This window comes from Lethenteron reissneri, chromosome 38, assembly GCF_015708825.2.
Source record: "Lethenteron reissneri isolate LAM-NWPU_2019-01 chromosome 38, ASM1570882v1, whole genome shotgun sequence".
Taxonomy (NCBI): domain Eukaryota; kingdom Metazoa; phylum Chordata; class Hyperoartia; order Petromyzontiformes; family Petromyzontidae; genus Lethenteron; species Lethenteron reissneri.
The window spans coordinates 12,836,673-12,853,167 of NC_083816.1; the positions used below are offsets into that span (position 1 = coordinate 12,836,673).

A 16,495-nucleotide genomic window follows, 5' to 3' on the forward strand; every position below is an offset into this window, starting at 1 on the left:
GATGATCACGGTGGAGATGTTAGTGTTAGTGGTGGTATTTGTGGCAGTGGTAGCAGTGGTAGGTAGTGGTGGTGGTATTGTGTTGGCAGTGGTGATGTTGGTCGTGGTGGTTGTCGTTGAGCGGACAAGGAACCAGGGAGCAGATTGGACAAGGGACACGGAGGATAAAACTTACAGAAATGTTTCAGCACGTGATAATCTACACTGTGAGTGGTCAACATTAATCACCAGCCAAGCTGCCTTTTGGCTCGTAATAGCAGCGAAGTAATTAATTCATAAAATTTGTATTTTTTTTATTTCGTTAAATTACACGTAAAGATAAATGAGTGCAGCATGCTAGATGGCGATTAATGTCCACGCATTTTTAATTAACATCCGTTAATTTATTCTTCCAGCTTTGAACAATTCTTCATTTCATTGCCTCGGAAATGGTAAACATTCTGCTGGCAGCGTACACAGTTTATTCATTTACACAGGGAAGCCTCACTGAGTTTCAGGATGACTTTTTGTCATAAGGGTCCCGCTACATTGGGATGCTCGCCTGGAGAAAATCCACCACACACACACAGGGAGATACACACGCCACTCGACAAACCCACTTGCTGTTAAGCCAAAACCTCGCGGCCCTGTGAAGATTAAAACATCTGCTCGTGACCCACCAACTCCCCACCGCTACCACCACCAGCACCACTGGAGCGCGTGCCTGAGTGGACCTCTCAGCTCGATTGTGCAACACACGGAGACCTCGCCCGGATCAGCTGCACCATTTCCTTGGACTCATCCCTCCCTCCACCCCTCCCCGTGTCATCAATTGATTGACTGAATTTAAATTAACAAAAACCGTCTCTTTACTTTTTAATTTGTATTTGTATTTACTACTTACCTTTTCTTACGCTGGAATGTGCACCGATGCACTATTTTATTGAGGGCGATATTGGAACCTAAAATAAAGATCGATCGATTGATTGATGCTTCCACCTGCCAACCTCTTACGACCAACGCTCAAGTCAGGGGAAATATTGATGGCAGCAGCTCGTGGCCTCGTTTTTCCTTTTTAAATCACGTTTGCTCGGCACAGTAGGCCCATTGGCTCAAAACGCAAAGCGGCCAGCAACAATCGCAACTCTTGATAGGAGTTTAATGTGTTTCTTGAATTGAGCAAGTCTGTAAGAGATGGAAAGGTAGCCACCCCTACTGCTCAGGTAACCCCTCCACTGCGAAGATAGCCCCGCCCACTAACCAGGTAGCCCCGCCCACTAACCAGGTAGCCCCGCCCACTGTCCAGGTACTAACCCCACCCACTATCCAGGTAGCCCCGCCCACTATTCAGGAACTAGCCCCGCCCACTGTCCAGGTAGCCCAGCCCACTACCCAGGTACTAGCCCAGCCCACTACCCAGGTAGCCCCGCCCACTACCCAGGTAGCCCCGCCCACTACCCAGGTACTAGCCCCGCCCACTACCCAGGTAGCCCCGCCCACTACCCAGGTAGCCCCGCCCACTACCCAGGTAGCCCCGCCCACTACCCAAGTAGCCCCGCCCACTATTCAGGTACTAGCTCCGCCCACTACCCAGGTACTAGCCCCGCCCTTCTATTCAGGTACTAGCCCCGCCCACTACCCAGGTAGCCCCGCCCACTACCCAGGAAGCTTCGCCGTTTGCCCGAGTTGATCTTGAAGCCAAATGGGCAATAATAATTCAAGTCTGTAAATGTCGAGGGTTCACAACAGAAATATTCCTAAACATTCGTACAGAATGTAAAACAAATACATTTAAATGTTTTGCATATACAATTAGCATATTTTCGCGTTGTTAAATCTCGCCAGATGGGCATTAGACTGCTAGTACGGGTAAGATGATACTCGAGCATGTGTTTCCCCCACATAATTAAGTAATTTGCGAGTCATTTTCATGAATAGGCAAATTGGGACCGTGTCCTTTACACTTTGCCTAATAACACCACCGGGTGCTTTAACATCCAGGAGAGTAAACGAGAGAAGTAGAAGCAGTAAAACATCACGCGATCTCTGCTCATCCTCGCAGCGGCTGTTTGGCTACCCATCGGACACTGCATCGTGCTTTCAAATGCGCTTCTGCGGCCGTCTGGAACGCTCTTCCTTCCAATATTAGGAAGCCACTGGAGCTAGGCACTTTTAAAATATCATCCAGATTGAAACTTATTTCTTTAGAACTGATTTGTGTGTTTAGTTTGTTGCCCTTCCCCCGCACAACTGATAAGCGCGGTTGGCCACATGGTGCGAAAGAAGTTCAACATATATTCGTACAGCGGTAACACCGCTAAAACTATAAACTATTTAAATATAGATTTTTTTTTATTTTACCAGGTAATTCCCACTGAGTTTTATAGTTCTATTTCAGAAGCGACCTGGTCACAAATGATGGTCGAAAGAAGTGGCTCATCACGTGGAAATGTATTGCAGCCAAATACTCTAAACGTGTGTTTCTAAATGTGGAGGGAAAAAACCGCAGGACCCGGAGAAAAATCTACGCGACCACGGGGAGAAAAACACTCCAAATATACAGCAGCAGGCGTCAAGGTCCGGATCGAACCCACGACCTCCTGCATACCAGTCGAGGCAGTTAATATCTCGCCACCGTGGCCAACAAAACACCACCACGGCAACCACCACCAGCGCGTGCCACGCGGCAAGACTTACCGCGTACCAGCAAGGTATGTCCTTCTTGATGTGCCAGCCCAGCTCGAGGCGACCCTGCCCCAGGTAGCAGTCCCGGATGCGCTCGCGGATCCTGCGGTTGACGTCGCGCAGCGGGAAGGCGCACAGCGCCGTGTCGCCCGGCGGACTCGAACGGTCTCGCCGGTCACGCGAGAACACGGCGAGCGTCACGTCCTCGGTCACGTCGAGGCCCAGCGACGCCGCCAGGCCGGCCCCCTGCGGTGCGGTGAAGGCCGCCTCCAGCAAGGTGTACTCCACACCGTCTGTGCAAGGGGGGAGGGGGGGGTATGCAGGGGAGGGGAATTGTGGAAGGGCAGCACGTGGTTGAGTGAGGGTGGCAGCGGCGGTAAGTAGGAAGCAGCAGCAGCGGTAGTGGCAGCGAGAAGACGTGGCATGAGTAGTAGCAGCAGTAGTAGCACGAGCAGTAGCAGGCTCAGTATTAGCCGTAGTAGGAAAAGTAGCAGTCGTGGCAGCAAGAAGTCGTGGCATGAGTAGTTGCAGTAGTAGTAGCACGAGCAGTAGCAGGGTCAGTAGTAGCAGTAGTAGGAGCAGTAGCAGCAGTGGCAGCGAGGAGTCGTGACATGAGTAGTTGCAGCAGTAGTAGCACGAGCAGTAGCAGGCTCAGTAGTAGGAGCAGTAGCAGTCGTGGCAGCGAGAACTCGTGGCATGAGTAGTTGCAGCAGCAGTAGCACGAGCAGTAGCAGGGTCAGTAGTAGCCGTAGTAGGAGCAGTAGCAGTCGTGGCAGCAAGAAGTCGTGGCATGAGTAGTTGCAGTAGTAGTAGCACGAGCAGTTGCAGGGTCAGTAGTAGCAGTAGTAGGAGCAGTAGCAGTCGTGGCAGCAAGAAGTCGTGGCATGAGTAGTTGCAGTAGTAGTAGCACGAGCAGTTGCAGGGTCAGTAGTAGCAGTAGTAGGAGCTGTAGCAGTCGTGGCAGCAAGAAGTCGTGGCATGAGTAGCAGTAGTAGTAGCACGAGCAGTTGCAGGGTCAGTAGTAGCAGTAGTAGGAGCAGTAGTGGCAGCAATAGTAGCAGCAGTAGTAGCACGAGCAGTAGCAGGCTCAGTAGTAGCAGTAGTAGGAGCAGTAGCAGCAGTGGCATTAAGGAGTTGTGGCAGCAGAAGTAGTAGCAGTAGTAGCAGGGTCAGTAGTAGCAGTTGTAGGAACAGTAGCAGTAGTAGCAGCAAGAATTCGAGGCGGCAGGAGTAACAGCAGCAGTAGCAGCAGCAATGGTAGCAGGAGCAGCAGTAGTGGCAGCAAGAAGTCGTGGCAGAAGCAGTAGCAGCAGTAGTAGGAGCAGTAGTGACAGCAGCAATAGTAGCAGCAGTATCAGGAGCCGTTGCAACAGTAGCTTAACACGTAGCAGCAAGTGATAGCAGCAGTAATAGTAGCAGCAGTAGTCGTAAGAGCAGCAGCAGTGACAGCAGCAGTGACAGCAGCAGTGACAGCAGGAGTATCTGCAGTAGTAGCACCAGTAGTAGCAGCAGCCATCGTATCACACATCGCACAGATGCTCAGCTCAGGAAAAAAAGAAACATCCCAGGGGGTCCCTAGATGTCAGGAAGTCCAGCCCGCGTCTGCTTCTAATTTAAATAACAAGTGGCCGTTGCTTTAAAAAAAAAACGAATGTCTGTCTCCGACAAGAGATTGCATGGCCTTGTTACTACAGGATTTGCCGTTCCGTTAAATCGTGAAATCTTAATTGCAAGGCACAGTGAAAGCCTCGGAAAACTGATGAGATCTGCGCATTCCGAGCGAGACTCCAGCATTTAGTATTTTTGAACAACAGATGAAGGCGCAGCCCTGCAATTGCTCGCTCTCGTCACTGTGCTTCCACTACAGAGGTCGGGGTGGGCAGAGGTCGGAGTGGGCAGAGACCTCGGGTGGGTGGAGGGGTGGATTCAAGAAAGTGGAGCCATTTCTTTAACTGCACATTGGTATGCCGATGCTAAATTATATATCTGACATGGGAGCATGTAATCGGGTAAAGCTGCCAGTCAGCTTGAGAACCAAAAGCAAGAATAAGAAAAAACGAATTCCCATCAAACTCAGGACACGGTGCAAAATCGCGATGCTGTGCCATCGAGTTCCATCTCTCTCTCAGGGTCCCCCGCCCAAAGCTCCCCTTCCCTTCTCGCTCCACCGACCACGGCACACCGCCACCGCGTCCTAAGGAGCTTCGTCTAACAACCTGCCCACCGCCCCACGAAGCGACACCGTGCTGGCCGAGCAGGCGTTTTTTCTCTGCAGCTGCACCGGCAGCAGCGCGTCTGGAACCCTCTAGCCCAGTGCACGCACACGCAGCGGTAGCAGTAGCAGCAGTAGCAGCAGCAGCAGTAGTAGCAGCAGCAGCAGCAGTAGTAGCAACAGCGGTAGCAGCAGCAGCAGTAGCAATAGCAGCAGCGGTAGCAGTAGCAGCAGCAGTAGCAGCAGCAGTAGCAGCAGCAGTTGCAGCAGCAGTTGCAATAGCAGCTGCCACCGAGAAAATTAATCTTCAAGTAGTAGTTCAATGCTGTCACCCGCCAAGGCTCTCGCCCGTTCAGGCCCTCATCTCTCCAGGCTGGGGAGGGGGACTTCAAAATCTGGCTCCGTGCGTCCGAGTCGTCGATGGAACATTGCGTCCGATTCGCGAAATATGCACGCATGCAGTGTAAATCGCGCTTCAAACGATGGAGCATATTGTAGACGACTGTGGTCCGCGCTCCTACGACGGAGGAGGAGAAGGAGGAATAGCAAGAAGACGTGAACTCTCTCTCTGCTGAAGCCCTCTCGTCGTTGCCAACAGCAGCAGTGGCAGCGGGGGCCTCGACATCGGCATCAACCTCCGGGTGCGTAAACTGAACTCGAACTAAACTGTTTTGCTTTATTTTACCAGCTATATATATATAGTTATTTTCAGAAGTGACCCGGCCAACAAATTATAGCTCAGCGAAGTGGCTTATCACGTGGAAATTTATAGCAGCCAAAGATTTTTTTAAAAAACGCACGTTGAAGAAATATCCACGCGACCATGGGGAGAGAACACGGAAACTACAAATATTTAGCAGGCGTCAGGGTCGGGATCAAACTCACGACCTCCTGCATACCAGGCCGAGGGAGAAAACCATCTCGCCATGGCGGCGCTCCTTGTAGTCATGTATTGCTGCCTTCGTTCGCAATGAGCAGGGGATGGGAATTGCGAACGCAGCGGTGGTGGGGTCTTGTCTCCCTCGCCTGTTCTGCGGGAGGTCGTGGGCTCGACCCCGACCCTGACGCCTGTATATGTGGAGTTTGCGTGTATCTCTCCCCAAGATCGCGTGGATTTTTCTCCGGGTCCTCCGGTTTTCCCCTCGACATTTAGAATCAACATCACGCGTTTGGAGTATTTGGCTGCTATACATTTTCACGTGATAAGGCACTTCGCTGAGCTATCATTTGGTGGCAGGTCGCTTCTGATAAAGACCTATATAGCCCAGTGGGCCTCACCTGGTAACATAAAAACAACGTTTTTTTTACGCAGAGTTACCCATCCACATGCGATCCCAAAGACGCCTTCTTTGGCGTCTGATTGTTCGACTTCGTCTGCGAGCGGTCTCCCAGCGAGCGGGAGCTCAGCTCTACGGAGACGGCCGTGTCACTCTTTTGGACGCGTCGCCCCCGTCTTTGATGCGCAAACTCCAGCAAGAAACCCGGCCACTTCAGTCGGCGTTCGACGTTCGAAGCAGACCGCGACCCTCAAACGGATCGACACTGCAGCATGACAGCAAGAGCAGTTTACGCGAACGCTGTCGCCGCGACGTTACACGTTTGTTCCACGGACTCACGCGTGGCGGACAAAATGAATGAATGAACGAACGAAGGAGGGAACGTTACCCTTGACGCAGGCGATGGGCAGCTCCACGTAGGAGTAGAAGTGAGTGTCGCCCTCGCACAGACGCACGATCTTGGAGGCGAAGTGCGACCTCCGCTCGGCGTCGCTCGACAGCTTCCTCGTGTCGGGCTGCACCGTGAGGAAGTAGACGAAGCCGCCGCTCTGGAAGCCGTAGACGTAGTAGATATCGAAGCCCGGGAACGACGACAACGTGTCCGACGGGATCTTGAGCTGCGACGACACGAACTCGTCGTGGTAGACGTAGCCGAACATGTCCGCGTCCTCCGCGTCCCTCTTCAGCGTGCGGCTCGACAGCGTCGGGAAGTAGTCCACCTTGCCGCCCACGGGGGTGCCCACGAACAGCACGCTCTCGCCGCTCGACTCGTCCTGCCGCGGCCGCCGCTCCGACCCCTCCTGCTGCTGCTGCTGCTGCTGGGTGATCGTCGTCGATCCGACGTTCGACGCGTCCGACGGAAACGGCGGCCGCGGCGTCGCGCGCGTCGAATCGTCCTCCGATGCCGCCGCCGCTGCCGCAGCCGCCGCGCGATCATCCGGCACCGCGCCACCACCGTCCTCGCCCACCGTCCGCCCCCCTCCTCCGCCTCCTCCTCCAGCACCGCCGCCACCGCCGCCGCGCCGCGGCACGACGAAGCCAAACATCGTGGCGCTGTCGTTGACGCTCGAGAGGTAGTGCTCGGAGCGGTGCATGGGCTCGCCGAGCTTGAAGAGGTCGTCGGGCTTGAGCAGCTGGCACACGCCCTGGTAGACGCTGCCGCACGCCAGCAGTCGGTCGCCCGCGTAGTCGAGGAGCAGCAGCTTGTTGACGTTGTCGGTGGGCGCCGGCTCGCGCCTGCACGCCTCCACCATCGGCGGCGGGTAGCAGTCGCGGTTGTCGCGCGCGGGGCCCGTCTCGTGCGCGCGTCCCAGCCGCAGGTCGCCCGCCAGGCGGTACACGCGGTTCACGCCGCCCACGTACACGGCGCCCGTGCGCTCGTGCACCGCGAGGTGGTTGAGAGGCCACGCGGGGTTTTCCGACGGGAATCTGTCGGGCGCGAGGCGAGAGAGTGAGTCAGCGTGGCAAGTGTGCGGATCGGTCATGGGCCCTACCTCCCCTAGGTCGACTCAGCTTCAAATGAATGGCTGGTGCTGCTGTGTGTGTGTGTAAACATCGCCACTGGGGGAGACAAAGGCGGCCGGGCGTGAGTGTTTGCCACCCACCCACCCCCTCGTTGTGCCGCGCCGACCTTCATAGGTTCTCGCAAACAGCACTTGCCCCAACGGTATGTTGAGGCTATACGGGGGATCTTTGTCTTTGGTTTGCGTGATTTGATCTTGGGGAGCCCCAGGACGAGTTCAGATAATCGTCACTGGTGTTGGTGGCTGTGAGTGGGGGTCGAAATCGGGTCACAGCGCGCTCAGCGCGACTCAACTGTTGCCGCTGGGGGCTGCTGCTAAAATGAGTACTCACTGCAGAGTGTTAACATCATCGCCACTGGGGTGACAAAGGCGTTCGGGCGTGGTGTTGGCCACACCACCCCACTCAGCCACCTTGTCGCCGTTCATAGCTGCTCGCTAAACAGAACTTGGCCCCAACAGCCTGTGTAGGCTCCACGGGGAATCTTTGTCTTTGGGTGGACGCAAAAACCAGGAACTCGGATCCTGGATCTCTGCTCCGCTGTGACCTCTGAGGCCCGCGGCCACTCTCCACTCACATTACGCGCTTGGAGAGAATAGTTTGCAATGTATGTTAATCGCATGCACAAGTTATGCAAATGTCACCTACCGGTTCACGTAGCACGAGAGACAGAACGAGATGGGGCACGTGAGGGGTTTACGCAGACGAACGGGTGCAACGACACGATAGACAAGACGACGTGATTTGAAGCTTACGTGACTGCAGGGATTACTCTTTGGTTCTTTCGGTAAAGTCACGTAGATAAAATAATAATAGAGTACGACGTTTCGATGGCAACACAAGCAACCGTCATCAGGTAGAACTAACTTTGAGAGAGAGAAAACCGAAGAGTAAGACGAAGTGATCATCGTATAGAACGGTGAGCGTTACTCAGCATCACGGAGCGGACTGCCACGCGACCACCCCCTTAATTCGATCCCCCTTAATTCGGTTAAAATGCCGCGGTGGGGGTTGGAGCGGTGGCGCAGCGGTTAGCGCGCTGCGCTTTGAACCCGGTGATGTCAATGAGCCGCCCGTGAACGACGCAGCGCAAGCCCTGACTCCGCCGACGCGCGCTGGACCCACGTGGTGAAGTATGGCCAGACAAAGCCCCGTGACCAACGCTGCGCGGTTGGACGGGGGCCTTCGTCCATTTCAGCGGATGAAACCGACGGTTGTACATTTCTCCGTCATTGTTTGCATCGTCATCCATGTCAGCAGCCATGGTCCATCTACTGCCGGACCGAGACCGCCCCCCCCCCGCCATGACCGCGTGCCACAGCGACGCTTGAAAACCAACAAAACAAATTTCGATCGTTGATCCGACACCGCAAAAACCGCGGGTCACGATCACATCGTTGAATCGGCCGACCGAGAGGAGTCGCAAGATCGCTCCGCGTCTCCGGCACACAATCACGCGCTCGAACGTTTACACATTCCAGGGGGGGGGGGGTGGGGGTGTGTAGACGACTCGTCACTGATCTACGCGACTCCGCTGTGTTCGCGACGCACGTTTGCGCGGTGTCGGATGTGTCGGCGACGTTTCAAAGCCCGGCGTTACTCGCGAGCTTCCGCGCGCACTTAACAGCGAGCAAAGCTGACGGTCTCCGCAGCGCGAGCGAGCAAGCTAGATTGGCAGATTTGTAAAAAAGAAAAGCTTTTGGGAAGTTGTGGAGTTTCGATTTAAAGCTTTCGTGACGGCAGGGATTCATCTTCTTGGTTCTTTCGGTAAAGTCACGTAGAAGGGAAGTAATAAAATAATAAAAATAAAACATAATAAAATAATTCTCACGACGTTTGAGGACGGCTGCTTGCGTTGTGGCGAGGACGGCTGCTTGCGTTGTGGCCGAAACGTCGTGAGAATTATTTTATTATGTTTAATTTTTATTATTTTATTACTTCCCTTCTACGTGACTTTACCGAAAGAACCAAGAAGATGAAGTTGTGGAGTTTTAACAGCGGTTGCTCCGACGTCAAGGGTCCATCTCTCGTCGCTCTCCCCTCGCTCCCTTCTCCAAGCGTCGCAATGTCTCTCGCCAATTCTCGCCGCACGGAGAGGCCGTGACAAAAATTCCCATCTCGGTTTAGCGTTCGTCCGTAATGACGCGGTTCTTTTTTTTCCCTCTTCGAGTTGACGCACGTGCAGTTATTTCTGCACTGGTGGAGCTGTGATGTGTGTGGGCGATTTGAGAGATTCGCTTTGAAACACGCGATAACAAAAAAAGCCGATGATTGATGATGATGATGATTGTGGTGGTGGTGGGAGTGGTAGTGTAGCGCTTAGTGCACTGCACTGCGAACTCGGCCACCCGAGTTCGATTTCCCGCTCATGGTCAACACGAGAAGCGATAATTTGAACCGGTTCTGGGCCTCCCCTAGGTCAACTCAGACTCAAATGAGTGCCTGGTGCAGTGTGTAAACAACGCCTCTGGGGAGACAAAGGCGGCCGGGCGTGGTGATGGCCATCCACCCCCACGTGTGCTGTGCCGGCCCTCATAGGCGCACGCTAACCGCACATGCCCCAACAGCCTGTGAAGGCTACACGGGGGGGGGATCTTTGTCTTTGGTGGTGGTGACACGAACGCACGGTGCACGACCGTCCACGCAATGCGGCGTTGCAATTTCGTGGCCAACGTCGCGGGGAGAGAGAGTACATTCGGTGCGGCGGTGACGCTGCGCCAGGACCGATCATCGCTTGTCCTGCAAAGGTCTGCGGTTCGAATTCCACTCACTCGGTTGGGTGGGTGGGTGGCTGGTTTGGTGGGTGGGTGGGTGGCTGGTTGGGTTGCTGGCTAGGTGGGTGGGTGGCTAGTTGGGTGGGTGGGTGGGTGGATGGATGGATGGTTGGGTGGGTGGGTGGGTGGATGATTGGGTGGGTGAGTGGGTGGCTGGGTGGCTGGTTAGGTGGGTGGTTGGGTGAGTGAGTGACTGGCTGGCTGGGTGGCTGGGTGGGTGAGTGGCTGGTTGGTTTGGTGGGTGGGTGGCTGGGTGGGTGGTTGGGTGGTTGGGTGGGTGGCTGATTGGGTGGGTGAGTGGCTGGGTGGGTGGGTGGCTGGGTGGCTGGTTGGGTGGCTGAGTGGGTGACTGGGTAGCTGGGTGGATGAGTGGTTGGCTGGGTGGCTGGGTGAGTGGCTGGGTGGTTTGGTGGGTGGCTGGGTGGGTGAGTGGCTAGTTGGGTGGGTGGCTGGGTGAGTGGGTGGCTGGGTGGGTGGGTGGCTAGTTGGGTGGGTGGCTGGGTGGCTGGGTGGCTGGGTGGCTGGGTGGCTGGGTGGCTGGGTGGCTGGGTGGCTGGGTGACTGGGTGGGTGGGTGGCTGGGTGGCTGGGTGAGGATCTCTCACCTGTGGATGTGTCGCTCGGCGTGCACGCTCACGAGACAAGCGAGCACGGCGAGGGCCGCTCCGGTGAGGCGACCTCCGCTCACTGCCGCCTTCGTTGTCCATCGGTGACGCTGCTGCTGCTGCTGTTGTCGCGTTCTCCACCGCATCCTGGAGCAGCTGATGCTCCACCTTGCTCCAGCTCTACCTTTGACCTTGCCCTGCCGCGTCCGCCTTGCCCCAGCCACAGCGCTGGGCTTGAGGTCAGTTGAGGTGTCCCTGTGGTTCAACTCTGATGGTGTCTGGGGAGATGGGAGAGAGAGAGAGGAGAGAGGGGCAGAGAGGGAAGGAAGCAGAATTAAGTGTTGGGCGGGGTTTCGGTTAGGGGATCGGTGGCACTGTGTCAATCCACTGCTGGATGAAAGGCTACCCTATGCCGTGTCGGTCATCGGTGTTGTTTAACCACACCTCGCCGCACTGATGAGTGCGGGTTGCTGAAGGGTGGGGAATACGCGGGGTCGGTTCGGACATCGCTCACCGCTGGTGTTACCCACGTCCCAAAATCTAACTCGGTCATAGGGCAGTGCTCTAACTACTGTACCACCGCTCCGCCCCCCCCCCCCCCCACGCGAATTTAAGTGAAAGCAAAACCGAAGCATGATGATAAAACTGTAGCACAAATCATCCGTAATGCACCCGGTCTCAGAAGCTAAGCAGCTCTTACACTTTAAAGGGGGTTTTTTTTGGGGTTAGATCGCGTCAATAGAAATGTGTCGTTAACCCACCACCACCCGACACAGCCAGCTAGTAAGGTTAGGTCCTTGGTGGCAACACAACTGTATATTAAAGTTTCAGTTATCTACAAGGACTATTGTGACCCCCTCCCACGTTACAGACACACGGACAAACGGACAGACAGATGAACAGAGGTAACAGTAAAGTGACATGGAATAAAAATGTGGTTTACGGAGTGGTTTTCACACGGCCATGCCACCCTCGAGTCCGGCTTTAACATCTTTTGTGGGCGACAGAAGAGAACCCCTGGCATCCGAGCTCTGCCTTATTCTGGTTGGGTGAGCCTCAGGCACTGACCAATACTGAATCCTGCAAATCCTATAAAGGAACCGTAAAATTTCGATCCATTTGTCAATCCACTGGCCCATTCACTCACTAGAGAGTAGAGATCAGCGGAGACGTAGAGCCAGTGGTAATAGGTGTGTAGGTGTGTGTACGTGTGTGTGTGTATGTAGGTGCGTGTGTGTGTATGTGTGTGGGGAGCGGTAGCGTAGTGGGGAGCGGTAGCGTAGTGGTTAGCGCGGCGATCCGAGTTCGATTCCAGCTCACGGCCACTAACACCGGTGATGATTATCTCAACCGGTCCTGGGCCTCCCCTAGGTCGACTCAGCCTCAAATGAACTCCTGGTGCGTTGCGTAAGCATCGCCACTGGGGAGACAAAGGCGGACCTTCATGAGTGCTCGCTGGCAGCACTTGTCGGCAAAAACCTACACAGGGGATCATTGGGGGATCTTTGGGAGATCTTTGGGGGAACGGTGGCACAACGGTCAGCGCACTGCTCTGCGAAGCCAGTGGGCGGGGCTCGATACGCGCTCACGCATATCGGATCGTGGGAATTGTTTTGACCATACTTCACCACGCCGGTCAGTGCAAGGTTCATAATAAAAGGCTAACCACTCCACTACCGATTTTTAATGTAGAAGATGCAGCTACAAGCCCCGTGCATATGACACGCGCGGATTATAGGTAGGGGGCGGGAGGAGGGGGGAGGGGTAAATAAATAATTATTATAAGAATATAAGAATAGTAGTTGTATTATAAATAAATACAAGGGATCGAATAAAGCTGCTGCGAACGAGAAAACGCGGTGGCGAGGATGCAAAAAAAAACCCCGAGCTCAGCTGATTAGGATTCAAGGAAGCACGGAGCGGCGGGGAAGAGAGCGCCGAACAATCCATCAGTGACACACGCACACACGCACACACGTTTAGACACACGCACAAGTGAACACACACACGTGAACACACACACGCACACACGTGTAGACACACGCACACGTGAACACACACACGTGAACACACACACGCACACACGTGTAGACACACGCACACGTGAACACACACACGTGAATACACACACGCTGGGCATGCGGGCTACATGACCCAGCCAACGCAGCCTTGCCTGCCGGAGGAGCTCACCGATGGGACTTTGCCCAGATCTTTCAAAGATTTGTGAGCTCCTAACACAATCCAGCCTGGTTAAACCCAGGATGGATCGTAGGCAGGCCAGCCTAAATGTTTCCAACCGGCGAAGATGCTCCATTAGGGGGGTCCACGTTTCCAAGCGTAGAGAAGGGATGGAATGACAGTAGCCGAGAAGACCTGAAGCTTCGTGCGGAGCGACAGACCAGGTAGCTTCCACACAACGTTACGCAACCGATGAAAAGATATTGCCGCTCGACTGATTCGGAGTGAGACCTCTGCTGTTAAACTGGAGCCGGTCATAAGCACACTGCCAAGGTATGGGAAACTCTCCACTCTCTCCACTACTGCCCCATCACCGATTGGGAGTTGTGGGGGTGGAGTGTCCGATGGGAGAAAATACCCAGGCAGGTGCTTAGTTTTGGTGGGGCTGATGGTAAGGCCCCACCTCTTAGTGGCACGCTCCAGTCTCAGCAGCAGCATCTCCAACTCCTCCTCTGAATGAGCAGCTATTACCAAATCATCAGCATACATAACGTGGTTGACCAATAGGGAGCCATCCCTTGATCGCACCCGGGCATCGATCAGCCTCCCATTATATCTGGACCAAATGGAAATTCCCCCGGTACAGCAATTGAAGGCTTCACGAACTACGCGGTCAAAATAGATGTTAAATAATGTGGGAGGTGGAGGACATCCCTGCCGCACCCCAAGGTGTACAGGGAAAGGCTCCGACTCCCGGCCACGTAGTTTTACCCGGGCCCGCTCACCATCATGAAGGTCCTTAATGATCGTGAGCAGAGGGTCAGGGACTCCAAAAGCACGAAGAACAACCCAGAGCCCAGGCTTACTGATGGTATCATAGGCCTTGACCAGGTCAATAAAGCAGAGACGTAGGTCTTGTTGGAATTCCCTACATCTCAGCTGTAGCAGACGGACAAAAAATATGGCATCTGTGCAGGACCGTCCTTTCCTGAAACCGCATTGGGGCTCCACAAGCCCCTCCTCAGCGTGCCTAGCAAGGCGATGTTGAATAATCCTTGCCAGGACCTTTCCCGGCACACTGAGGAGTGAGATGCCCCTGTAGTTGTTACAGTCTATGCGGTCCCCCTTCTTAAAGAGGGGGACCACCAGGGCATCCTTCCAATCCTGCGGAACCTGACCAGTGGTCCAGACTGTTGTTATGATGTCATGTAGGACAGTCTGTGCACAAACGCCACCCTCCCTGAGCATTTCGCTTGGGAGATCATCTCTGCCCGGTGCCTTTCCTAGTCTCAGACTCCGGATCGCCTTCAGTACTTCCTCAACAGATGGCACCTCAGCCAGCCACTCATAGGGGGTGACCTCCTCCAAAATTTGAGGAACCGCAGCCTCAGCAGGGTTATCCCCACTTTGTGCCATTATGTTTTCCTGGCTGAGGGATTTCCCCTCCCCCAGGACCTCACAGAAATGCTCAGCAAATCTGCAAACCTGTTCCTGGGGGTCTGAGATTGGATCACTGTTTTTTCCCCTAATGATGGTAATAGGTGTGGCGCTGCAGGTTACTTTTTTGATGGAATTAAATAGTGATTTGTGATCGCGGGCCACTGAGGCAGACTCCATCTCCTCAGCAACCCGCGACCACCACCCATCCTTGCAGCGCTCTCCGAACCTCCGAGCGAAGGCTGCGGTAAACCTCCTCATTCTCTGACGTGGGATGCTGTAGCCGATGAGAGTGGGCCTGTCGCTTTTTCTCAACTAACCTGAACACCTCCTCTGTCAGCCAGGGTTTCTGGGGAGGTCTGGACCGCGTACCAAAAGCAGCCATTGCAGCTGCATGAGTCACAGTCCTAAACCTCGCCCATTTACCCTCGACATCAGGAGGAGTGGGGTACGATGCCAACCCCAGCTGCAAGCTAACTGAGACCAGGCCACTTTTGGTTTGAATGGGGTCCTGGGTGTACACCCACCACCGAAGTGGAAGAATGGCAGGCGCATCTTACAGATGACTAGTAGATGGTCAGAGGGCAGATCAGCTCCACGGTAGGTCCTGGTGTCAAGGACATGGGCTCGCATCCGCTGGTCCGTCATTATGTAGTCCAGCAGATGTTCTTGCTTGGACCCGGCATGCATCCATGATGTTGTGTGGATGCGCCGATGCCGGAAGAGCGTGTTGGTAATTACAAGCCCATGGGGTGCACAAAAATCTAGCAGCCTCCTACCGTTGTTATTGAGCTGATCTGTCTCATGCCTTCCAATCACTCCAGACCAGGTGCCAGCATCATGACCAACTCGGGCATTGAAGTCACCCAACAAGATGACTCTGTCCCGAGTGGCCACTTTAGCCAGCACCTGTGACAGGAGGTCATAGAAGGCATCTGACTCATCGGCTTTGCCTGCATCCCTCCATGGATGTTCGTCTTCGGTGGGGGCATAAGTAACCACGACCACCACTCCTCGCCTCCGGTTGATGGGAAGGCGAGCCCAAAGAATCCTGGGGCTTTCAGCTTCCCACACCTCACCGCCACGTTCCCACGCCCCCTTCATTCTTTTGTTCAAAAGAAGAGCCACACCCTGTTGTTTGGCAGTCTCCTGCCCCGAGTAGAGGACTGTCCACCACTCATGGTGGCAGGAGCCAGAACCAGTCCACCGGACCTCCTGAATGCCACAGAGATCCAGGCGGTACCGGTCCAGCTCCCGACAAAGGAGTGGCAGCCTCTCCTCCGCAGTGAGCGTTCGAACATTCCACGTGGCTATCCGTAATGGCTTTTCGTTGTTTCTGGAGGAGCCCCGAGGGTGACGATTCAATCTCCTGGCTCCGCCAATTGGGATTTGGCCAGGAGACGTCATAGACGCCTGTCCCCCCGGGGCCTCCGGCACAAGCTTATTTGTTAAAGGTTTATGTTTAATTCGTAGTTTCGTGGTAATTAATTGAAGGTGGAGGGGTTACCAGCCCCTCGCACCCGTCCAGAGCCCCCGTTTAGCCACTGTGGTGGTCACAGATGCCATGAGGGGAGAGGCCAATGAGGCATTGCCCCCCCCCCCCGCCCCACAGCACTGTCCACGACAGTGTTGCCCGTCCGGCACCGCGAGGAGATAAGAGGTTGTTTTGCCACACACACACACGTATACACACACACACGTGAACACACACACACGTGAGCTCACACACACGCGTGCACAGGCACACACGTGCACACACACACACGCGTGCACACAAATACAGGCACGCATGTGTACTGTATGTATACACACAAGACAAACATCCGCC

The 16,495-nt window shown here is 54.7% G+C and overlaps 1 protein-coding gene across 1 annotated transcript in view; it reads right to left on the reverse strand.

Moving 5' to 3' along the window:
• LOC133351806 (plexin-A1-like) overlaps positions 1–16,495 on the reverse strand; it is a 52,849-nt gene that overhangs the window by 19,350 nt on the left and 17,004 nt on the right. The window contains exons 2-5 of the mRNA XM_061567340.1: positions 11,053–11,330; positions 7,185–7,581; positions 6,542–6,926; positions 2,677–2,957 (exon numbers count right to left, since the gene is read on the reverse strand). Coding sequence (XP_061423324.1) covers positions 2,677–2,957; positions 6,542–6,926; positions 7,185–7,581; positions 11,053–11,198 — 1,209 coding nt within the window. The 5' untranslated portion in view covers positions 11,199–11,330. The remainder of the gene's footprint in view (positions 1–2,676; positions 2,958–6,541; positions 6,927–7,184; positions 7,582–11,052; positions 11,331–16,495) is intronic.